This window comes from Aquarana catesbeiana, linkage group LG13, assembly GCF_042186555.1.
Source record: "Aquarana catesbeiana isolate 2022-GZ linkage group LG13, ASM4218655v1, whole genome shotgun sequence".
Taxonomy (NCBI): Eukaryota; Metazoa; Chordata; class Amphibia; order Anura; family Ranidae; genus Aquarana; species Aquarana catesbeiana.
In genome coordinates, this window is record NC_133336.1 from 65,726,302 (window position 1) to 65,750,932 (window position 24,631).

General features: G+C 43.8%; 1 protein-coding gene across 3 annotated transcripts in view; it reads right to left on the reverse strand.

The window, feature by feature from the left end:
* The window catches only part of PPM1A (protein phosphatase, Mg2+/Mn2+ dependent 1A), a 76,491-nt gene that overhangs the window by 16,751 nt on the left and 35,109 nt on the right, over nucleotides 1–24,631 (reverse strand). For all 3 annotated transcript variants that reach the window (XM_073610546.1, XM_073610545.1, XM_073610547.1), the window contains exons 2-3: nucleotides 9,182–10,036; nucleotides 4,998–5,115 (exon numbers count right to left, since the gene is read on the reverse strand). In XM_073610546.1, coding sequence (XP_073466647.1) covers nucleotides 4,998–5,115; nucleotides 9,182–10,015 — 952 coding nt within the window. In that variant the 5' untranslated portion in view covers nucleotides 10,016–10,036. The remainder of the gene's footprint in view (nucleotides 1–4,997; nucleotides 5,116–9,181; nucleotides 10,037–24,631) is intronic.

A 24,631-nucleotide genomic window follows, 5' to 3' on the forward strand; every position in this document is an offset into this window, starting at 1 on the left:
GTGGGTTATACAGAGGGTCTCAATATTTCCAAATGGGAGTACTTTTTAAATATGGAGGATATATTGGGAAAAACTGAACGCCAAACCAAGGTAGAAAAGTGCAAAACTGTAAAACCTGGTAGAATATTTCAGGAGATGAATATTTGAGCCTCTGCAGACTTGCCCTTTAAAAAGGACATGAACTCTAACGCTGCGTACACACGCTGGGACATTCTGACAACAAAATCCTGGATTTCTTCCGACGGATGTTGGCTCAAACTTGTCTTGCATACACACGGTAAATTGTCTACACACGCTCGGAATTTCCGACAACGGATTTTGTTGTTGGAAAATTTGAGCTCCAGCTCCAAATGTTCGATGGAGCCTACACACAATCAGAATTTCCGACAACAAGCTCTCATCAAACATTTGTTGTCAGAAATTCTGAGCGTGTGTACGCGGCATAAGCATACGAGTGATATTAATGGCGATAGACGTGATCCCTTAAACACACAAAAAATACTTGCAACTGGGAAATACTCAGTTTCTGAAAGAGAAACTGTTCTCCATTTCTTTCCACATAGCAGGTATATAAACAATGTAAAAACTGTTCAGATTGTTTCTGCCAGAACAGAGATGGTCAGCGGGTACAGCACTAATTCGCAATTTCTGCCAGAGTATGCCAGCCCCTTTAATAAAAGCCATGTGACCAGTGGCACTGCAATAGTCACAAGACAGGCCACAAAGGGGAGCCCAGAACATCGTGCTTCAAGGCAGGCAAGTATTTTATAGCTGGAATTATCCTTTATATACTTAACCGAGCACTGCAATGACCAAAGCTAAACTTACCCATAGAGCTTACAGCATCATGTAATGTCTGTGTGCAGGTTTTACTTACTTTCATTAAAGGACATCTAAATCCCCCAAGAACAAGAGCATATATTACAGCTAACCAGTCCTTAGTTGTGGTGGTTGCATTAGTTTTCATTTTTCAGGCTAAAGAACATATTCAGCAAGTTCAGTAAAGACCTGTGATCTTGCCAGAAAAAAATCGTCACTTCCTGTAAATTGAACTGAAAGCACAAACCTAGTTGGCTTCTGTCCAAGCCATCTTCTGTAAACCAACTCACCCAACCCCCATGTTAACAGTGATAAAGAGAGGAAGACATATTTGTAATCCAAAATCAGATAAGCAACCTAGAGACAAGCCTTAGGCCCCTGCACAGATAAAGTGGTGTAAAAGTGTAGTAACCCAGGGACAGGAAATTTGTTTTTTGCAGGATCACCAAGTAGAAGAAAAAAAACTGCAATAGATTATATTTTTGTTTTGGGGTTTAGATACACCAACTGAAAACATTGACAGAACACAGCAGCATTTTAAGGATCAATGATCTACAAAGTTTGTATGCGGTGTACCAACATGTCCCAAGCGGCAAAGGAACTTCACTAGCTGAATTACCAGTTGTAGCGATTACCTCTATGTGCAAAACTAATCATTATTTTAAAGCTTAGAGATTCAAAAATCCTGTGCACAGTAACCCTTAAAAGGAGCCTATTAGGACAATGAGAATTGCCACTCCAACATGTTTTTTAAAGTGCTTGACTCCAGGGTCGTCATCCTGATCCTTTCTTACCAAGTTACTGAATCCGAAAAAAAAGACCTCTCATGTTAGGTTATGTATATGCTTGTTCTGGGCACTAACAAGTAGTGAAGGACAACTGCTCAGAAGCAAGCAGCTAAAAAAAATAATAAAAAAATGAAAAAATAATAAGGAGGGGTACATATGGAAGTCTACATAAGTCAGTTTTGAAAATGTGTTTTTTCCCCTCACGGGACAGCAAGCCAGCACCCAAGACACAGCAGGTTTAGCTGGGGGGGGGGACTTTTGGATCCCTACTGTCTTTAAGTGCTGATCTTTCCCCTTATTTACCCTTATTTCCATAGTCTTCCAGCCAGAAGCAACAGTACATGTTGGATTATAAATTAGTCATCTACCAGTAAAACTATTCTCAATCAGTTCCAAAGTCAAAAAATGTATTTCTAAATTAATAGCATTCATGACAATCACTTTAGATGAGAAAAAGATTTATGTAAACACCGATTTGTTTAAGACAGTAACAGTGAAAAACAGTGTTTTCCACCATGATATACAGTATCTCTCAAGAGTGAGTACACCCCTCACATTTTTCTAAATATTTTATCTTTCCATGTGCCAACCCTGAAGAAATTACACTTTGCTGCAATTATAAAGTAGTGAGTGTAGTGAGTGTACAGCTTGTATAACAGTGTAAATTTGCTGTCCCTTCAAAATAACTCAACACACAGCCATTAATGTCTAAACAGCTGGCAACAAAAGTGAGTACACCCCTAAGTGAAAATGTCCAAAATTGGGCCCAATTAGCCTCCCCGGTGTCATGTGACTCAGAGTTACAAGGTCTCCGGATGGGAATGGGGACCAGGTGTGTTAAATTAGGCGTTATCACTCTCACACTCATACTGGTCACTGGAAGTTCAACATGGCACCTCATGGCAAAGAACTCTGAGGATCTGAAAAAAAGAATTGTTGCTCTACATAAAGATGGCCTAGACTATAAGAAGATTGCCAAGACCCTGAAACTGAGCTGCAACACAGTGACCATAAAGCGATTTAACAGGACAGGTTCTACTAAGAACAGGCCTTCATCATGGTCAACCAAAGAAGTTGAGTATACACGCTCAGCATCATATCCAGAGGTTGACTTTGGGAAATAGACGTATGAGTGCTGCCAGCATTGCTGCAAAGGATGAAGTGCTGGGGGTCAACCTGCCAGTGCTCAGACCATACACCGCATCAAATTGGTCTGCATGGCAGTAGTCTCAAAAGGAAGCCTCTTCTAAAAAAGATGCACAAGAAAGCCCGCAAATAGTTTGCTGAAGACAAGCAGACTAAGGACATGGATTACTGGAACCATGTCCTGTGGTCTGATGAGACCAAGATAAACTTATTTGGTTGAGATGATGTCAAGCATGTGTGGCGGCAGCAACCAGGTGTGGAGTACAAAGACAAGTGTGTCTTGCTCAGTCAAGCATGGTGGTGGGAGTGTTATTGTCTAGGGATGCACGAGTGCTGCCGGCACTGGGGAGCTACAGTTCATTGAGGGAACCATGAATGCCAACATGTACGGTGACATACTGAAGCAGAGCATGATCCCCTCCCTTCAGAGTGGGTAGCAGGGAAGTGTTAAAACATAATGACCCCAAACACAGCTCCAAGACGACCACTGCCCTGCTAAAGAAGCTGAGGGTAAATGTGATGGACTGACCAAGCATGTCTCCAGATCTAAACCCTATTGAGAATCTGTGGGGCATCCTCAAACGGTAGATGGAGGAGCGCAAGGTCTCCAACATCCACCAGCTCTGTGATATTGTCATGGAGGAGTGGAAGAGGACTCCAGTGGCAACCTGTGAAGCTCTGGTTAACTCCATGCCAAAGTAGCTTAAGGCAGTGCTGGGAAATAATGGTGGCCACACAAAATATTAACACTTTGGGTCCAATTTGGACAATTTTCACTTAGGGGTGTACTCACTTTTGTTGCCAGCTGTTTAGACATTAATGGCCGTGTTGAGTTATTTTGAGGGGACAGCAAATTTACACCATTATACAAGCTGTACACTACTTTACATTGTAGCAAAGTGTAATTTATTCAGTGTTTTCACATGAAAAGATATAATAAAATATCTAGAAAAATGTGAAGGGTGTACTTACTTTTGAGAGATACTGTATCAAAGGTCATCTCTACAAAAAAAAAGTTCATTTCAGGTGGGCCATGTGTTGAATCACCTGCCACTCTGTTGTCACTCAAACTCCAGTGGTAATATTTGCCTGAAGTTCAGCCCATTCACAATTAAGCATTGAACTAAAATGCATTTTGCAAAATACACTGCACTGCTTTGCAATTCATTTATTTCGAGTGGCAAACAATGAAAGCAGTGGCAGGATTTTTGTTACATTAGCCTATTCTAAATTAATGGACAATACCCAAATGTGAGAAATACTGCTCCACAACCAAGCTGATTTGTTGTGAAGGTAATCTTACTTAAGTTGGCTATATCATGAGTTTTTGTTTGTTCAGTCAGCCGGCTGTAGAAAAAAAAAAACACAAAAACAAAATCCACCATCCACACAACTGAGGTGGATGGAGGCCTGCTGCACCAGCTGCTATCAGAATACACTGATCAGATCAGGCTGCAGACCGACAGAAAAGTTTCCAAAATATCCCTTCACAGAAGTCAAGTAAACAATCGACTCAAACGGTGGAGCACATACAGTAAAATTCAGCTGGTCCAGTAGAATACGGCCAGCTTTAATGTGTCTGGCCTTTACTTGTCTATTATACATTATGAAAAACGCACCTCAGGTATGCATGGTTTGGCTTTGTAACCATCTGAGGCAGTTGGAAGAACTGCAAATTCAGGTGGGGAAATCTGAACACTGGCGCCCCAGGAAAAAAAAACAAAAAAAAAAAAACAAAGAAAAAACTATGCAGTATAACTTCTCAGCTCTAAGTGCTAAAAATAGTTGTCTGATAAGGTTGGAATTTTAAGTCTCTATTGAAATGAATAGAGATTGCTTAAAAGTAGGAGACATTATTCAAAAAAAGGTTTGGTTATTAAAACACAACATAAGGAATCTCACGCCATATTTATACTATACCAAAATGATTATTAATCATACTGAAGATCACAATACAGCTGTGAATATTCTGTTCAAACTTTGTTACAATAGTGTCTATAAAAATGTCTTTGGCCTAACTACCCTGACATGATTGCAGATCAGCATGTGCTACTAACTAGCTAGCCTTTAATTCCTTAGGTAGAAATTACATAGTGATATGTGATTTAACATTGTCAGGAGACAAAGATCATACCAAATAGACAGTCCCCCTTTGAACTCCACATTTAAAATGGCACTTGAAGGCATAAAAACAGAAGCAAAAACACTATGCAATAGGTTACTTATTTTGGTTAAATGATCCACCTTCTACTCTGCTTTCCAGGTATTTGTCCAATTCCGCTTCTCTCTTCACTGCCTCTGGTGACACTTTTGGAGCGCTTGGAAAACAGATCACCACGACACTCATGTTGTCTCGGCTTCCCTAGAAAAAAAAATAAATAATAATTGTTTAAACATCCTTTATACCAGAATACTGTGAACAGACATTTTAAAAAGTAAACAATTAACAGATTGAGTAAGCATTAGATGTGGCTATAAATGTATTGGTCTACTTCAACTACTACTAAAAACACACAACATAAAATGAGCTCTTGGTCCGTTCTACTAAAATATTGCTGCCGCTAAAAATCAACTGGCGCATTAAAGCAGTCACAAACCCAGGAAATTGAAAGCATGCACCAAGAAAAAAAAAAAAAAAATTGAGCAGAGCACATCCTTTGAAAATGGCAAGACAAAATAATTAGTAGATTTAGTACTCGCAGCTGAAATTCTACAAAAGTGTCAAACTTTTCCTATAAAAAGTTGAGAACTGCATAGAACTTCAGTTCCCTACATCTCAACATACTGGTTGTTTTAGCATGCAGTTTTCACTGAAGGCAATCCGTACTTACACGTTTATCTATCATAGGCTTGGTCTTCATTTAAATCTGATTAACCACTTGCCGACCGCCTACCACACAGCTGTACTGCGGCAGGTCGGCTCTATTGCACAAGATGATGTACCTGTATGTCATATCAAGCAATAGCCACTGGGAAGCGTGCATGCGCAGCGGGGAGGCATGATCGCGTGCCGATTGGACACAGGGGATACCAATCAGCAGGTCTGGCGGACCCGATGTCCACCGGCCACCAGCGATCATTCCTGGGAGAGGCAAAACAGATCACTGTTCTGACAGGCGAGAAGATGGAGATCTTGCTAAGCAGGAACACGGATCTCTGTCTTCACCTGGTCAGAGCAACCGCCACACAGTTAGCAAGCACCCTCTAGGGACACATTTAACCCTTTTGATTGTCGATGTTAACCCCTTCCCTGCCAGGGTCATTAGTACAGTAACCATGCATATTTTTAACACTGATCACTGTATTAGTGTCACTGGTCCCCCAAAAAAGTGTCAGTTAGGTGTCCGATTTGTCTGCCACAATGATAGCCGCCATCACTAGAAAATATATATATATATATATATATATATATATATATATATATATATATATATATATATATATTTTTTTTTTTTTTTATAAAAATATCCCGTCGTTTGCAGATGCTATAACTTTTGCGCAAACAAATCAATATATGCTTATTGGGATTTTTTTTTTTTTTTTACCAAAAATATGTAGCTGAATACATATTGGCCTAAATTGATAAAGAAAATTGTTTTTTTAATTTTGTTTTATTGGATATGTATTATAGCAGAAAGTAAAAAAAAAAATTTTTTTCTTCAAAATTATCGCTTTTTGTTTATAGCACAAACAAAAAAGGACATATATCATTTGGGTACAGCGTCACACGGCCACACAGTTGTCAAAGTAAAGCAGTGCTGTATCAAAAAAAAATAAATAAATAAACCAGGTCATTATTAAGGGGGTAAAACCCTCTGGGGCTGAAGTGAAGTGAAATGCACTGGACTGTACATTTGTACTTTTCAAGAGTTTATGGAAAACATGATTGGTTGCCTTTTCTGGTCCTGGTTCCCAGCAATACTGCCTACAGCCATTTCCTGGCTGCTACTGGCAAATTTTTATAGTTTAGTTCAATGAGGAGTGGTAAGCTATTGCTTTGCACTTTTAGGGGCTTGAGGGAAAAGTACAAATGTATCCCCGCCCCATCAACTGTCAAACCCTCATAGGGGAAATATTTGAATCCCCTTTCTCAAATTATCACACCTGCAAAAGCTTGCAAGTAGGTCCCATTGCTCACCCTCCCCAAAAAACTTTTAGCCCGGGTTCACACCTATGCGAATTAGATGTGCGTTTCCGCACATCTAATTTGCATAGCAGGAGAATGTGACCGGCTCCCTATGGAGCCGGTTCACATATCTCCGGGGCAGCTGCGGAGCGCACTGCACAAAAACGCTGTGCGTCTTTGGCTCCGTTTTCAGGGCCGAATTCAGGCATAGAATCGTCCCTGAAATGGGGAACAGGGACGCACAGCGCTCCTGTGCGATCAGTAGCCCATTGTAGTTTGAACCCGGGCTTAGGGGGAGACACCAGACACCATGTTCCATATCATATTCTGACTGCACCTTGCAAGTCCAAACATTGGGGGGGGGGGGGGAATTGTAGATTTGACTACATATCCCATTACAATATTATTTGGGCAAGTTTAAAATAAAAGCTGAACACACAGTTCATAAATCCAGGGTGTGGGGTTCCTCCTATTAGCAAGGACTGTTCTCCACTTCACAGCTTCGTCTCAGGGTGCCTGGAGTGGCTAATCCCACAAACGTGGGCTATATTAAAGTGAATCTTTGCCCTCTGTCACTTGGCCTAATTTTTATTTTCCTACCCTGATGCTACCATTGGACATTAAAAACCAGGGGGGTTCACGTGCTTTTTGTATGAGATGCAGAGCCACACTTTCTACTTTCTCAGTTAGGTGAGAATGAACCCCCCCACACCCAAATCCTTTTGGGATAGTTGTGTCTCACATTTGCAGGAAACATCTGGCAATCTCAGCCTCATTGTGCATGCTCCAGAAAAATATCTGTAGCACTGCACATGCACCTTAATAATCTTCCCTGTACTGAAGATGCATGGGGGGTGGGTTAGTTCATGTGGTGACACCATATAAGATGGAGCCACAGGTCCCAGAGGTCCTGAATGGAGTGGTGGCTTACACCAGACAACACAGAGTACATTATTTTTTTCATTACATATGCAGACCTTGCTTCCACCTTTGCAGTGCTACATGGTGGTGTTTTACTGCTCCTCCTCACAATGCAAGTCTGAGTCAGCACACTATGTAGTTAGTATCTTATCTCAACTGAGGTGGTTGCACCGAACCAGCAAGATATCTAATGACTAATCCCTTATAGTTAATAAAACTTTCGAAGCGCATGCTTGCAAAATAAGCTGAAAACTCAATAGGTACTCACTGCAAATATGTTGGGGGAGCACTAGGGTAATATTTATCACCGAATTACAAAGTGAGAGCCCGAGTCATAAATTCCTAACTTGACTGAGTCACACTTGTGACTGAATGAACCCTAACCACTTAATTAGGTGTATTTAGAGTGTTAATTTGTCTTCTCTTCATTAATACATTTGACTTTGAACTTTGCAATGGTCACACTTAGCTGCCCAGGAATACAGATGCACAGGACTATAAACCTGTCAAACTGAAGGAGACAATCGGATTTGGAACGAATTGTGTTAATTTGCTTGATAAATGTCACCCATTATGCTTTCTCCTTAAAGAAAAGATAAAGTGGATCCAAACCTCTTCTTTTTAGCAGAGCAGTAAGGGTTTAGAATGTTGGTCAGGGTTTTTTTTTTTTTTGAGGTGGCTATTTTCATAGGACTGAAAGTGAAGACAAATTCAAAGTTTTGAGGTGTCACCAGAACAGGAAGAGAGAAAACATTGTCAATGGGGACACCTGTTCTGGTGACAAAAGACTAAAAGGGCATCCCCCTCTGGAGAGATTTCTTCTACTACTTGTGTCCACAAGTGAAGAGTATTATCTCCCCAATGGGAAGATGAACATTTTGACAAATAAAAATATCCCGTTCACTTTTTTTTCTAAATTTCAGCTCCCCTATGTACCAATATAGCATTAATGTACTACTTTTGCAGAAAAAAAAACAGCTTTCTATTTATTCTACACACTCACCTCACTGTCCTCATAGCTAATCATGATTGCATTTCATTTAAAAAAAAAAAAAAAAAAAGAAGGGTGCACCTGGAGGTGAGTGGTAGGTAGGAAGCTAGATGCAGAGCGTGTGCTTATGAGGTCAGCTGGTCAACTCCTTCCTGTGTCTTGACCTATAGACCGTCCAGGAAGTAAGGCAGAAGTAATGGAGACGTTTTTTAATCAGCTATGAGGACAGTGAGGCGAATGTGTAGAATAAATGGAAAGCTTTGTTATTTCTGCAAAAGTAGTACATTAATGCTATATTGGGGAGCTGTAATTTAGAAAAAAAGGTGAACTTAGCCTTTCAAGCCAATGTACTAGAAAAACCATTTATAATCTAGACAAAATGTACTGTACCTTGTATAGACAGGTGTCTACAATTTCATTACAAACTTTTTCAAGGTCATCGGTAACTTCTAGTCTGGACCTTACAAAGTCGCACAGCTCCTCATTTCCCATGACATCCCAAATACCATCACAGGCCAGAATTATAAACTGGTCATCCTCTTCTGACCGCTCAATTTCATAAACTTCAGGCTCTGGCGATACAAGCTGCTCTGTGGGGCCTTTTCCGTGAACACATTTGTAATCAAAGTCACCTAGAGCCCTTGAAACTGCAAGTGATCCATTTACACGCTGAATCATCACAGATCCACCAGCATTTTGTATACGCTCTTTTTCAAGTGGATTGCTTGGTTTGTGATCCTGTGTAAAGAAATGAACTTTCTTGCTTCTACAAAGTAATCCTCTTGAGTCGCCACAGTTGATAAAATAAATGTGATGAGGGGAAATCATAACACCCACGGCTGTAGACCCGCTTCTATCGGCACCATGTTTCTTCTCAGAAATGACTCTCATATGTTCATCAATTTGGAGAAAACCTGTTCTGATTCCATTTTTTACACTTTCCACAGACGGCTGTCCATCAGTCCCTTTGAAATCCTGGTTGCTTGTGATGTGGTCCAGCAAATGCTCACAGCAGTATTTGGCAACCTGGGAACCAGCATGACCATCATATACAGCAAAGAACGACCACCCATCAAGTCCATTTGGCAAACCAATTACAGCCGTATGTGCATCTTCCATCTCAACCCGCCAACCTTGCATGCTACTAAGCCCATAACGCAGTGCATTACCATGCCCCTGGGCATTATGCTTTTCCATCTTTGGCTTGTCTAAAAACGCCCCCATTGTTTCTCAATTCTTTTAAACCTGTAGGGAGGAAAAAAAAAAAAAAATCTTCAGCCACAAGTTTCCACGTATAGTATAAAAAGCTTTTATTTGAACAGAAACCACATGTTCCTTTCCACTTAAACCTATTGGTTCCCAATTCTGAATACTCTAGGCCTGAGCACTCAAGAACACAAGAAATAACAAATTTGGTCAGACTGCATATTTTGTAGACCATTTAGGACAGGATTAGGCAACCCCCAGCATGCAAAGCCTCTTTTACCAGCACTCAGCGCAGGGAAGTGTCCGTGAGACACTAATGCATTACAGTATAAAATTATAAAAGAAAAAGACGCTATACATGTTCATAAAAAAACTCCATAAGTGAATGAATCCCAACACCAAAATGGAATACTCCGAGTTAAAACTTCTAGATCTTCCACCACGAGTGCTCAATATAAGGATGGCCACTCACCAGAGCTGTTTGACCCCTTTTTACAGGACGGTCAAGAAACGCTTTGGGAGCACCAGATTGGTTCCACTAATGGCATAAATCCACTCCAATGGCCACTCAGAGTTAGAATGTAAAAAATCACTCCACAGGAGACACGGATGAAAGTCTCAGTGTAGTAATTTTTAATATTGTAAAATACAGCCTGGCACTAGGTGTAAACAGCTTGTGTGAGTCAACTGATCCCTGGGGGTAGCGTGCGTTCCACTTCTTGCTCCGAAGTCGCAAAGCCTGGTGAGGGGTAACAAATAAAGACCCGGAAATGACAGATCCTCCTCTCCGACATATGTTTCGTCGTGAATGGCTCTTTATTACATTACAATTTCAGAATTCCCCACACCGCACCTGCACTGATGGGGAGGCACTGTGTCCCCCACACATCGTAAAAGATGGGAAACATTGTTTGGTTCTCTAACTTTGCTGTAGCTGCGATCGTCAGCTTTTGTGATGGGGAAGAGATTGGGTGCAGTTATGCTAGGGGGGTGGGGGGTTTCCAGGAGAAGGACTACCTTGGCCACTGCTAAAGCCAAATCACAGTCCTGCTAACCCTGTCCACCATCTGGAGGAAGATGACTCGCTTAGTTGCCACTACCAATTTAAGAAAGGGATTTCACCACGATTGAGAAAACCCCAATCAGGGGGGGACAGTGATCTGAGGTGTAAAGGTGCATCAATTGGGGCTCACCTGAAGTGTGGAGTTGCAGGAATTGGAGCCGATCTGAGGCACGAGAGTGCAGGATGTTAATTTCCCACTAGTAAATTAGTTTACAGCATTTACTTTATAAAAAAAATCCAAAGGTTTAACAACGTCAAGCTGGAGAGGATAACACTACGGATGTTCCGACAAAAATGAACTAACCAACCTACAGTTTTACTTGAATATACTGTTACACAGAGCCAACAATCACCTGCACTAACTGCATGAGAACCTGCATACACTGTACAAGTAATTTTATGCATATTAGCTCATATACAGAAGTAGAACTGTGGAACAAGTAGACCATGCTGAACTACAAGGACTAGTAAGTGGGTATTTTTTTATTTTCATAAAGGGAAAGCAATTAGGATTTAAAATGTCATTTTGGCTAGGTAGAGTAAAGTTCCCCTTTAACAGTCAGGCATATTAGCGGGAAAATGAACCTTTCCTGGCTATATGCAGGCTCTCCCAGTGTAGTGTGTTCACTGCTTCGGTAGAGGCGCAGGTGAGCTGGAGTACTGGGAGACAGTTCACATTCTGTACACCAAGTCCAATCTGTAGGGGGATTGGCAGCAGTTTTCAACCAAGGATAGATGTCCTTTAACACCACTACCCCCAGGCTGGAACAAGCTGCAGCACTCTACAATGTTTTACATGTGCTTTCCCATCTTGTAAGAAAGCCCCCAGTGTTGCACTTTGTGTAATTTTAGTAGAAAGGCTCACAAAACTCCATTATGCTCCAATCCTAGGCCCTGGTGTACGGGAAGTTGTGGGAAGTGAATTTCAAGCTAGTGTTTTGAATTAGGTACAATAACATCACTAATTTATTTTTAGTATTAAAGAAGAACTCTCACTTCATATATTAGATGCTCCAGTCCCCTAGGGTGGGAAAAAAAAAAAAAAAAAAAGTGTGTACACTGCACTTTTTCTCCCATCTTTCTAGAAGTTGAGATGCAGTATGTGACAGCACACTACAAGCTCCACCCACCAATTTCTACCCAAAAAAGGGGAAACAGTGAGTGGCAGCCATGTCAGAAAGAGGCTTTCATGAATGATTTTAACTCGCCATTTATGAAAATCCTGCACACAACTGAAGCGGGCCTTTTTCTAACAGCACTGCCACTCCAAACTTGTAAAGACACAGGATATGGAGGAGAAGCACAAGAAAGTGCTGCTGTATGCATGCCTGTGTTTAGTGTTAAAATGACATGTTTCCTCCCTTGCATTCAGAGTGACGACACTTGTATTGAGAAAATGCACGAAAGACAACACAAATATGGTTATTCATACAATTGTCGAGAGATCAGTGGGTGGAGCTTGGGGCACGCTGTCATACACTGACTCTGCTTTTATAGTTCCTAGAAAGATGAGACAAAGTGCTATATGTACTTTGTACCCTAGGGGACTGGGACATCAAATATAACCTTTAACTACTTGCTGCCCTCCCACCATCAATTGACAGCGCCCAGTTTAGCCGCGCCCACGGGGGCGCTCGGGAATCGCTCTTTGCCCATGTGATCGGCTGTGTCCAATCACAGCCGATCACATGTAAACAAGGAAGTGCATTTATTGGTTCTCCTCACACTGACAGTGTGAGGAGAAAATCAGCGGCATCTCCTCACAGGAAGATGTGAAAAGGTACTCAGGGCACTGATCAGTGCCTAATAACAATGCAGCCCCAGCAGTGCCCATCAGTGATGCCAGTCTGTGCCCCCAATCAGTGGAGAAAATAGAGTTAGGTACCTGGTAACTCTAAGAAGTCTTCCAGTTCTACTGTTAAAAAAAAAAAAAAAGAAGTCTTCCAGGGCAGCATCCGAGAGATAGGCTCCTCCTCCCTGAAACACACTAGTCCACCATTATAAAATTACAGTGTCTTACCTGCATGCCTCAGTTGTATTAAAGCACTGAAGGAAATCTCAGTAAGCTTGAAGCTCCCCCATTGTACCTGGTATTTGTCGTTTAAGGGTGGGAACTAGTGCTGCCCTGGAAGACTTCTTAGAAAAAGAGTTACTAGGTAGCTAACTATTTTCTCGAATCGTCTTCCAGGGCAGCATCTGAGAGGATGTATCAAGCAATACTTACTAGGTGGGGGTAGAGACTGGAGCACCTTGCGACCAAATGCCTGGTCTTGGTCAGACAGCTAGTCTATACGATAGTGCCTTGAGAAGGTACTGAAGATCGACCATGTCGCTGCCCTGCAGATCTGCTCCGGAGTTGCTCCTGGTTGTGTGTGCTCTGATCCCGCTTGGAGGAGTGAGGTTTTGTGCCTCACAGGTCATCTGTATGGCCTATCTTATCCATCTGCTGATGGTATTTTTGGATGCCTGCTTCCCTTTGTTAACTCCCGCATAGAGGACAAAAAGAGGTCGTTCTTCGCCAATCCTTTGTTCTTTCGAGGTATGTGAGTGTGTTTCTTACATCGAGTATGTTGTGTCTCTTTTTGCTGTCCATAGTTTTTGAAGCAAAGAGATGATATTTTGGGTTCTATGGAACGTTGAAGAGACCTTGGGTAGAAAGGCTGGGTCTGGTGAGAGAATTATTTTGTCTAAATGTATTAGGGCAGTATGGTTCCATTATAGACAGGGCTTGAATTTCGCTCACTCTTCTGGCCGATACAGGGCCACAAGAAGTGCAGTTTTTAGAGTGAGGTTTTTGTCTGAGCCATCTTCCATCGGTTTGAATGGAGGGAAGAGAAACCCTCTAAGCACCGTGGACATGTCCCAAGTTGGAGTTCTATTCATTTTAGCCAGTGTAGCTCTTTTAAGTGACATTAGGAATCATTTTATCAGCAGATCCTCTGCGAGTCTGGTGTCTATGAACGAGGAGGTTGCTGCCAATTGTACTCTTCAGCGTGCCTTGGGAGATATTTTTGTCTGCTCCATCTTGCAGGAAATCCAGAATTGTTGTGATGATCCCGCTGTTGGGAATCGGTTTGTTTTTGTTCCAGGAGATAAACTTTTTCCTCACTTTCTCGTAGATTGCCCTAGTCACGGGTTCCTGCTGTCTAGGATGGTATTGATCACCTTGTCTGACAACCCTTTGTTCTGAAGTCTTACCCTTTCAGTAACCAAGCCGAAAGCTTCAAGATTCTGTGGTTCGAGTGGTTGATTGGGCCCTGTGATAAGAGATCTGGCCGGTCCCTCAGTGTCAGTTGAGGTTGGATGCTGAGGTTCTTCAAGTGGCTGAACCATGCCCTTTGGGGGCCAGTGCGGTGCTATTAGTATCACCGTTGCTCTCTCTGCCTTTATTTTTTGAATCACTCTTGGTATTATGGCAGTTGGAGGGAATACATAACACAGTTGCCATCCCCAGCTTTGGCTGAAGGCATATATTCCTCTGTTGCCATCTGTGGGATCCAGTGAGAAGAATGTTGGCGATTTTCGTTCGCTTTGGAGGCGAACAGATCTACCTCAGGTACCCCCCAATTTTGAGTGATATGTGCGAAGGTCGTTTGGTTCAGTGACCACTCTGTTTTATGGTCTTCCGGCTCAGGAAGTCTGCCAGCGTATTATCTGTTCAGTTCAGGTGGATTCCTGATATTGACCTTATGTTTGATTCTGCCCATAGTAGGATTGTTTGTCAGCCTCATTAAGCTTTGGGACTTTGTCCCTCCTTGCCTGTTTAGGTATGCCACAGTAGTGGCGTTGTCCGATTGTACTTTTACGTCTCTCCCCTGTATTGCTGGTTTGAATGCTTTTAATGCTTCCCCCACAGCTCTTAGCTCTCTCATGTTTGAGGAGGCTTGGGACCATCTGGAACTCCATTTTCCCCGTGCACAGAGGCCCTCCATGTGTGCCCCCCAGCCTAGGGCGCTGGCATTGGTGGTGATCCTGATGGTCAGATTGAGTCCATTTGCGCCCTTCGATGTATTGAAACAGATTGAGCCACCATTGGAGTGTGAGGTTTGATTGTAACAGGAATCTTGTCTAGGGATGAGTGGCTGACATCCCACTGGGACAGAATGTAATTCTGTAGAGGTCTCATGTGAATCTGCGCCCAGGTGATGGCTGGGATTGAAGACGTCAGTCCTAGTACTGCCATTCCTTCCTGATTGTAATGGCATTGGTCCCTCTTAGAGAGGTTACTGCCCGCGTGATTTTTTTTCGTTTTTTTCTTCAGTTAGAAAGGTTTTCGTTAGTTTGGAGTCCAGTACATAGCCCAAATCTACCACTCTGGCTTAAGGGTCATCTGATTTTTCTGCATTCACTATCCATCCCAGGTTTTGCAGATAGGACATACTTGTGCGCAGGTTGTTCTCTAGGGTCTCTGCTGAATCTGCAAAGAACAGTAGATCGTCTAGGTATGGTATTATGCCAATGCCTTGCTGTCTTAGACATTTTAGCGCTTCTGCCATTATCTTGGAGAAGATTCTGGGTGCCAAAGAGATGCCGAAAGGGAGAGCTGTATATTGCAGGTGCCGAGGTTACTAAGCATGGTTACTAAGTACTTGTGGGGGGGGGGGGCGGGTGGAAAATTCTATCGCGTAGACATCCGTTATGGTGCGTATGATACATTTGTTTTTGTTGCTTCCATCCATTGATGGGAAAAAGCTGCAAGTCTGCCCCCCCCACCTGATGACAGTCATTGTTTTTTGTTCTTTGGGTTAGGAGGCTTGAGGATAAATTCACCCTTGCCTTTTTTGTTTTGTTGTCCCCAGCGCTTCTTTGCTCCCGGCTTGTTGAATTTTTTGAATTGCCGAAAGGGCGCCTTCCCTTGTTTTTTTTTTTTTGGTTTGGGTAAACCCCTTGTTCTTTGCTGCGGCCCCGTCTAGTACCATTTCTAGTTCAGGCCCGAACAGTAGTTCTCCAGTGAATGGAATTCTGCACAGTCTGTTCTTAGAAGGGATATCACCTCCCCAAGATTTCAACCACAGGGCTCTTTGGCCTAAGTTGAGTAGCGCTGTGGCCCTTGAAGATATTCTGACGGTTTCAGCTGAGGCATCTGCTAGAAAAGCTGCCACTCTGGTTAGTGTATGGATGGTTTTATTTATTTATTCATTCTTCCCTATGTGTGTCACTTTCCAGTAGTTCCTGAAGCTGGGTTAACCAGATTAGCAAGGTGCGGGCTGTGCATGTGGAAGCTATTGCCGGATTCAGATTCGCAGCCCCTGCTTCCCAGGCCCTCTTTAAAAGTTCTTCTATTTTCTTGTCCATAAGGTACACGCGTCGTCAAAGGCCAGACGAGATTTATTTGTGACTTTTGCCAGAGCGGCATTCCACTTTGGGGCATTTAGCCCAGGTTTTGGTGTCTGTCTCCTCAAATGGATATCTGCACTTGACTGCAGCTGGTATAAAGAGTTTTCTCTCTGGGTCTTCCAACACTTTGACGATATCTTTAAGAGTTTGGTGTACAGGAAATGTTCTAGGTTTCCTAGGTTGAAGCCCTTCATACATCTTGTCATGTAGTGTGAGCTCTGCGTTTTTTTGCTCTTTAACACCTAGCGTGTCTGCTATAGCTTTGAGAAGGTTATCCGTGTCTTGTGAGAGAAATAAGTTGCCCTCTGAAGCCGAATCTTCCTCCTCAGAGTCAGAGCAAAGTCCATCCTCTGATTCAGACTGTTCGGATTTGTCCAAATGGTCCTCTTGTTCCTGTCCTTCTGCCTGTTCCCTGAAGGAAGACATGTCCCACTGGTATATGGGGTACTGGCCTGACTGGCATTTGTTAGCATTTCTAACTTCTCAATTACTGAGCGTAGCGGTGCCATGGTGCTCTTTATCTCTTTTTTAAAAGAGCTGAGCAGATCCCTCAGGTAACCTTGCCACTCTTTGGCCATCATTTTATCTATGCATTTTTGGCATAGGGGTTTTTTCCCCATTCAGGTGAAAACCGGTGGCTAAACAAAGCACGTTTTGTTGCTTTTCGTTTTCCTTTCCTCTGGGGTCCTTGCCTGAAATCAAGCACAAAAAGGTCCCTGTGACGAAGGTGGTTAAAGACGGCAGTTTTTTCAGTGAGGTTAAGACAGAGGTGACCCTGGAGTATTCTGGCTTACCTTGGAGCTGTCCTGGCTTGCAGGATCTGCAGGGCGGAGAAGCATCAGACATGGTCAGCCACCAGGATCCTCTGCTTAGAGGAGCCTTTTTAACTGCTTGCTGCTTAAGCTCTGGCCCCGCCCCCAGCTGACCCCGTGCAGGTTGGTGGATGTACCTGCACACGCTATATATAGAGATAGATAGATATAGAGAAAATATATATATATATATATATATATATATATATATATATATATATATATATATATTTATTTTATATATCTCTCTCTATCTAGATCTCTATCTATATCTATATCTCTAGATATCTATCTATATCTCTATATCCACACTTCTGCCTCCCGGAAGTGATGTCACCACAAGTGCCCGCTCTGTATTACCACCTAGAAGTCTCCAGACTCCGGGAAAATGGCTGCCGACCAGAAATATTTTTTTCGGCGTCATCTTGGTACACCCCACAGAGCCTCCACGAGGAAAGGAGCTGGCTCTGCTGGATGCGGTGGAATGCGATGGCGGCGGTAAAACGGTGGAGGCAAGCGGACGGGCGAACGATCAGTAGGTAAACAGAGTAAAAAACTGACACCTACCCACGCAGCATCATCTGTGGGATCCAGTGCGGCATGAGGTCAGGGGCAAAACAGATCACCAGCCATCCAGATTGAGACACCAGCAGGTCCCTCCAGCATGCGGTATGGGGAAAAATGCCAGTGCATTTGTTTCAGATTGGGGGGATGATTGCAGACCCCTCTGTAGGGGTGAAATCTCAGGCAGAGCAAGTTTTTTTGCTCAAAATTTGCTGCTCCCACTCGCCCTCCCAAGGCCCGCTGGGCTTAATGGGATGCTGGCAGGGGGACTCCTGCAACTAGCACAGAGACAAGTAAAATAATAAAATGTTTCTTGCAGCTCCTGTGGGTCCAGAGGAAACAAACAACTGAGGCATGCAGGTAAGACTGAAATCTATAATGGTGGACTAATGTGTTTCCTCAGGGAGGAGGAGCCTATCTGAGATGTTGCCCTGGAAGACGATTCGAGAAAAATACTACCAAGAGAAAGCTCTTTGTGTGAAAAAAATGATTAAAAATAGAGTTAGGTACCTGGTAACTCTTTTTCTAAGAAGTCTTCCAGGGCAGCATCTGAGAGATAGGCTCCTCCTCCCTGAAACAGGAAACACATTAGTCCACCATTATAAATTTCACAGTCTTACCTGCGTGCCTCAGTTGTATTAAAGCACCGAAGGAAATCTCAGTAAATCTTAAAAGCTCCCCCCGTTGTACCTGGTATTTGTCTTTAAGGGTGGGAACTAGTGCTGCCCTGGAAGACTTCTTAGAAAAAGAGTTACCGGGTACCTAACTATTTTCTCTAATCGTCTTCCAGGGCAGCATCTGAGAGGATGTATCAAGCAATACTTACTAGGGTGGGGATAGAAGCTGGAGCACCTTGCGACCAAGTGCCTGGTCTTGGTCAGACAGCTGGTCTATGCGGTAGTGCCTTGCGAAGGTACTGAAGCTCGACCATGTTGCTGCCCTGCAGATCTGCTCCGGAGTTGCCCCTGCTTTCTCTGCGACCGAGGTAGCCCAGGCTCTGGTAGTGTGTGCCCTGATCCCGCTTGGCGGAGTGAGGCTTTGTGCCTCATAGGTCGTCTGTATGGCCATTCTTATCCATCTGCTGATGGTATTCTTGGAAGCCTGTTTCCCTTTGCTGACTCCTGCATAAAAGGACAAAAAAGGGAGATCGTTCTTCGCCAATCCTTCGTTCTTTCAAAGTATGTTTCCTACATCGCGTTTGTTGTGAGTGTGTCTCTTTTCGCTAGCCATAGTTTTTGGAAGCAAAAGTATGATGATATTTTGGGTTCTATGGAATGTTGAGGGGACCTTGGGCAGAAAGGCCGGGTCTGGAGAGAGAATTATTTTGTCTAAATGTATTAGGCAGTATGGTTCCATTATAGACCGTGCTTGGATTTCGCTCACGCTTCTGGCTGATACTAGGGCCACAAAAAGTACAGTCTTTAAGGAGAGGTTTTTGTCTGAGCTATCTTCCATCGGTACAAATGGAGGGGAAAGAAATCCTCTAAGTACTGTGGGCATGTCCCAAGTTGGAGTTCTATTCATTTTGGCTGGTCTAGCTCTTTTGAGTGACATCAGGAATCGCTTTATCAGCGGGTCCTCTGCTAGTCTTGTGTCCATGAACGAGGAGAGTGCTGCAACATGTACCTTCAGCGTACTTGGGGAAATATTTTTGTCTGCTCCATCTTGTAGAAAATCCAGGATTGTTGAGATTATTCATCTTTTGGAATATGGTTTGTTTCTGTTCCAGGAGACAAACTTTTTTCCCTCACTTCCTCGTAGATCGCCCTAGTTCCGGGCCTCCTGCTGTTTAGGGTGGTATCGATCCCATTGTCTGACAATCCTTTGTTCTGAAGTCTCACCCCTTCAGTACCCAGGCCGAAAGCTTCAGGCTTCTGTGGTTCGGGTGGTTGACTGGGTCCTGCGATAGGAGATCTGGCTGGTCCGTCAGTGTCAGCTGAGGCTGGATGCTGAGGTTTTTCAAGTGGCTGAACCATGCCCTTTGTGGCCAGTGCGGTGGTATTAGTATCACCATTGATCACTCTCTGCCTTTATATTTTGAATCACCCTTGGTATTATGGCAGTTGGAGGGAATGCATAGCATAGTTGCCATACCCAGCTCTGGTTGAAGGCGTCTACGCCGCTGTTGCCATCTATGGGGTCCAGAGAGAAGAGTGTTGGTGATTTTGCAATCGCTTTGGAGGCGTATAGATCTACCTCGGGTACTCCCCACTTTTGAGTGACTTGTGCGAAGGTCGCTTGGTTCAGAGACCACTCCGTCTGTTTTATGGTCTTCCGGCTCAGGAAGTTTGCCAGCGTATTGTCTGTGCCTTTCAGATAGATACCTGATATTGACTTTGTTTGATTCTGCCCATAGTAGGATTTTCTCCATCAGCTTCATCAAGCTTCGGGACTTTGTCCCACCTTGCCTGTTTAGGTATACCACAGTCGTGACGTTGTCCGATTGTAACTTTACGTTTCTCCCCTGTAATGCTTCCCCAATGGCTTTTAGCTCTCTCATGCTTGAGGAGGCTTGGGACCATTTGGAGGTCAATTTTCCCTGTGAGCTGAGGCCCTCAAAGTGTGCCCCCCAGCTTAGGGCACTGGCATCGGTGGTGATCCCGATTGGCTTGGATTGGGCCCATTTGCATCCTTCGATGTATCGAAGTAGATTGAGCCACCATTGTAGTGTTAGTTTGACTGTGGTTGGAACAGGAAAGGACCTGTCTAGGGATGAGTGGCTGCCATCCCACTGGGACAGAATGTAGTTCTGTAGAGGTCTCATGTGAATCTGTGCCCAGGTGATAGCTGGAATAGAAGACGTCTTCAGTCCTAGTACGGTCATACCTTGTCTGAATGTTATGGCGTTGGTCCTTATTAGGAAAGTTACTGCCTGTGTGATTTTTTTCGTTCTTTTCTTCCATTAGGAAGGTTTTCGTTATTCTGGAGTCCAGTGTATATAGCCCAAATATACCACTCACTGGCTTGGGGTCATCTGTGATTTTTCTGCATTTAATTATCCATCCCCGGTTTTGCAGATAGGCCATACTTGTGCACAGGTTGCTTTCTAGGGCCTCTGCTGAGTCCGCAAAGAACAGTAAATCGTCTAAATATGGTATTATGCCAATACCTAGTTGTCTTAGACCTTTTAACGCTTCTGTCATTATCTTTGTGAAGATTTTTGGTGCAGAGGAGATGCCGAAAAGGAGAGCTGTGTATTGAGGGTGCGGCGTAGTTGCTGGCCCTTGTACTGCGAACCTCAGGAATTTTTGGATGACCCTCCTTTATGGGGACATGTAGGTAGGCATCCTATAGGTCTATTGTCGCCATAAATGTCCCAATAGGGAGGGGGATTCTGCTGCAGTATGCATGTATATTGATATATTTGCTATTAAAAATCTTTTTTTTTTTTTTTTTAAATTCCCGCCCCCGGAAGTGATGTAACCGTAGCCCATTCTGTATCCCTGGAAGCAGGCTCCAGGAAAATGGCCGCTAACCCGGAGTGTCTCTGGCGCCATCTTGGTACACCCCACCAAGCCTCCATGAGGAGAGGCTTGTTTTGCGGTGTGTAGAGGACGCCGATCACGGCAAAAAAAAAAACGGCAATCAAGTGGGCGGCGGGTGCGGACATCACGGGGGTAGGAGAGGAACAAAAAATAAGCCGTGAGGCACCTACCGGTCCGACGTGGCAGCAGCTGTAATCAGGGGGTAAGGCATCCATGCACCCACACCACTGTACGCTCTTCATGTCTGGGAGTATGTTGCCAGAGCTTGCACATGGAGTTCCCTGGTGAAAAAACTGCAATAGGTCCCTTAAGCAGCGGCATGGGGGAAATGTCAGTGCATTATTGCAGCTTGGGGGGATGATTGCAGACCCCTCTGTAGGGGTGAAATCTCAGGCAGAGCAATACTGCTCAAATATGCTGCCCCTGCTCGCCCTCCCAAGGCCCGCTGGGCTGGATGGGATGCTGGCAGGGAGTCTCCTGCAACTAGCACAGAGACTGAAGTAAAATAACAAATGTTTCTTTTGCAGCTCCTGTGGGTCCGGAGGAAACACAAACAACTGAGGCACGCAGGTAAGACTGTGAAATTTATAATGGTGAACTAATGTGTTTCCTGTTTCAGGGAGGAGGAGCCTATTTCTCAGATGCTGCCCTGGAAGACGATTCGAGAAAATGTATTTGGGTACAGTGTTGCATGACCGCACAATTGTGCAACAGCGCTGAAATCTGAAAAATGGCCTGGGCAGGAAGGGGGTGAAAGTGCCCTGTATTGAAGTAAAGTCATTCTAAAGGCTGAGGATTTTTTTACCTTCAGTATGCAGCCCCCCCAAATACTTACCCAAGCCCAATATCAATCCAGAAATGTGAACGAGAGTAGATGTTCTCCTGCCTCTCTTGGCTCAGAGACAGCAGGGGGAGCCATTGGTCTTAAGGACACAGAGCAGGGCTTGTGAGCGAGCAGGCATACATAGCGACTCAACAGGGAGGAGGAGCCCAGAGTGCCAATGAGGGATCAGAGAGGATCCAAACTGCTCTATGCAAAATCATTGTAGAGCAGGCAAGTATAACAAGTTTAGGCTTTTAATTTTACCTTAAGTATCAATTTAAATTTTAAACACACGCAGCCAGATTCCCTACAGCCATGTATGGGTGTCTATTCTGGCTGATGACAAAACTCGGGTTGGATTAAAGTGATTATAAAGTCTCATTTTTTCCCCCCTATAAAAACAAACATGTTATTACTTACCTGCTCGGTTGCAGTGGATTTGCAGATCATCCCCAATCCTCCTCTTCTTGGGTCCCACTTCTGTGCTCCTGGGCCCTCCCTCCTGTGGAGTGCCCCCACAGCAGCTTGATATGGGGGCACCTGAGCTGAGTCACAGCTCCCTGTGTCCATTCAGACACAGAGCCCTGACCTGGACCCGCCCTTTCCCCAGATTGGCTGGTGCACAGCAATGGCACCATTGGCTGCCGCTGCTGTCAGTCAGCTAGCCAATCAGGAGGGAGAATCGCAGTCGGCTGAGACACTCGTGGACATTTCTGGACAGAGAGGGACCTCAGGTAAGTGTTAGGGGGGCTTCTGCACACAGAAGGCTTATTATCTTAAGGCATAGAATTCATTAAGAAAAAGCCTTCTGCCTTTACAACCACTTTAACCCTTTTGCTGTCAGATCCGTACAGAGTAAACAGACCTACAGCATTGCTTCCAGCTGACCTGCATTCTCCCTTCGGCTATAAGCTCATGCTCACTATAGCAAAACTGTTCAGCAGACACTTCTGAACAAAATATTAGCACTGTTCAGCGGATGACAATGCGATAATCAGAACTAATCACCTAAAATGTAGCACAGCACCCCGCTGCCACCGCTAATAACCTGGAATTTCTGACCACTCCCCTCCCCCCCCCCCCCCCCCCCCCACACACAGTCACCTACAATTCATCCTTGCTAATCTTTTCTCCACCTCACTAAACCCTGCAGCACCAATTCTCTCAAACCCCCCCGCCCACCGATCCACCTCTGCAGTTTGACTGGCTTTATGTGCTGCAGGGGTGCTGCTGCCGCCCACCGCCATCCACTGGCAACCCTCCCTGCAGTGCAGCCAGCCTTCCCTCCCCCCCTCCTGCAGCTTGGAAGGGGGACCGGGGTCAGAATGGAGAGCTGGTAAGCATGTTTTTACCAGCCCACTTCCTTCCCCTAATGAAAACAGACAGCGATCCGTACTGATTGCTTATGTGTTCATTGATCACTGACACAGTATACTGGCTGTCAATTTGTGAATGAATAGGAGTTTCTATGCAGAGATCTTTATTCATTCATGTGCATTGCAGCTGAGGCTACAGAGAAAGGGACTGAAGGCATAGTTCAGTCCCTTTCTCTGTCTCATCAGGGGTTTAGATCTCTGATATCTTGCCAAAGTGCCCCCCCCCCCCCAAAAGTACAATATTAAATAACACATAGTAAAGCCTTGTTCACACAGGGCATACTAAAGCGTACACCCCTGTGAGGCCAAGTTTACCTGCATGGGGATGCCTGTGTTTTCCGTGCATCCCCATACAGGCAATTCCATTGATGTAAACTGGAATGCAGCAGATGCACGGACCCAGCCACTGTTCCAAATTTGACATCCATGGGGGTCCAGGTGCATGTCCCTGAGCTCAACTGTCAAAAATGTCAGGTTAGGAGGTGCAGCTGCTGCATCCCAATTGACATGAATATGACTGCCTGCACGGGGATGGGACACTGGGGCATCCATGGTCATACACTTTAGTACACCCCATGTGAACAAGGCCTTAGTAGCAATTTAGCTAGATTATTATAAATCATGTTATGTTTTAGTGAAAATAGCAATTTGATAATGGGGTCTTTCACAAACTCTGAAAGCTGCAAGAGAAAAATAAAACAATGGGAAAAACTGTAAGAACAGTCTGGCCACCGGAGTTTAAAAGTGGAGCGCAGAGCCTGGCAGGGAAAAGGGTTAAAGCTTTGTTTTCTGTGTATTAGAGCTGCACGATTCTGGCCAAAATGAGAATCACAATTTTTTTTGCTTAGAATAAAAAGATCACGATTCTTACGATTCTCGCAACATAAAAATCTTTCACATTATACAAAAAAAAAAAAAAAAAAAAAAAAAGGGTTAACTTTACTGATTAGATATATTTTTTTTTTTCAATTCATTAATTAATAAGTAATTTTTTCAAAAAAAAATGCATTTGAAAGGACCGCTGTGCAAATACAGTGTGACATAAAATATTGCAACCACCATTTTATTCTCTAGGGTGTCTACTAAAAAATATGTTTGGGGGTTCCAAGTGATAGTCAAGTTAAAGTAAAGTTAAAAAAATGATTTTAACTTGAAACCAACAAATGTCAGAAAA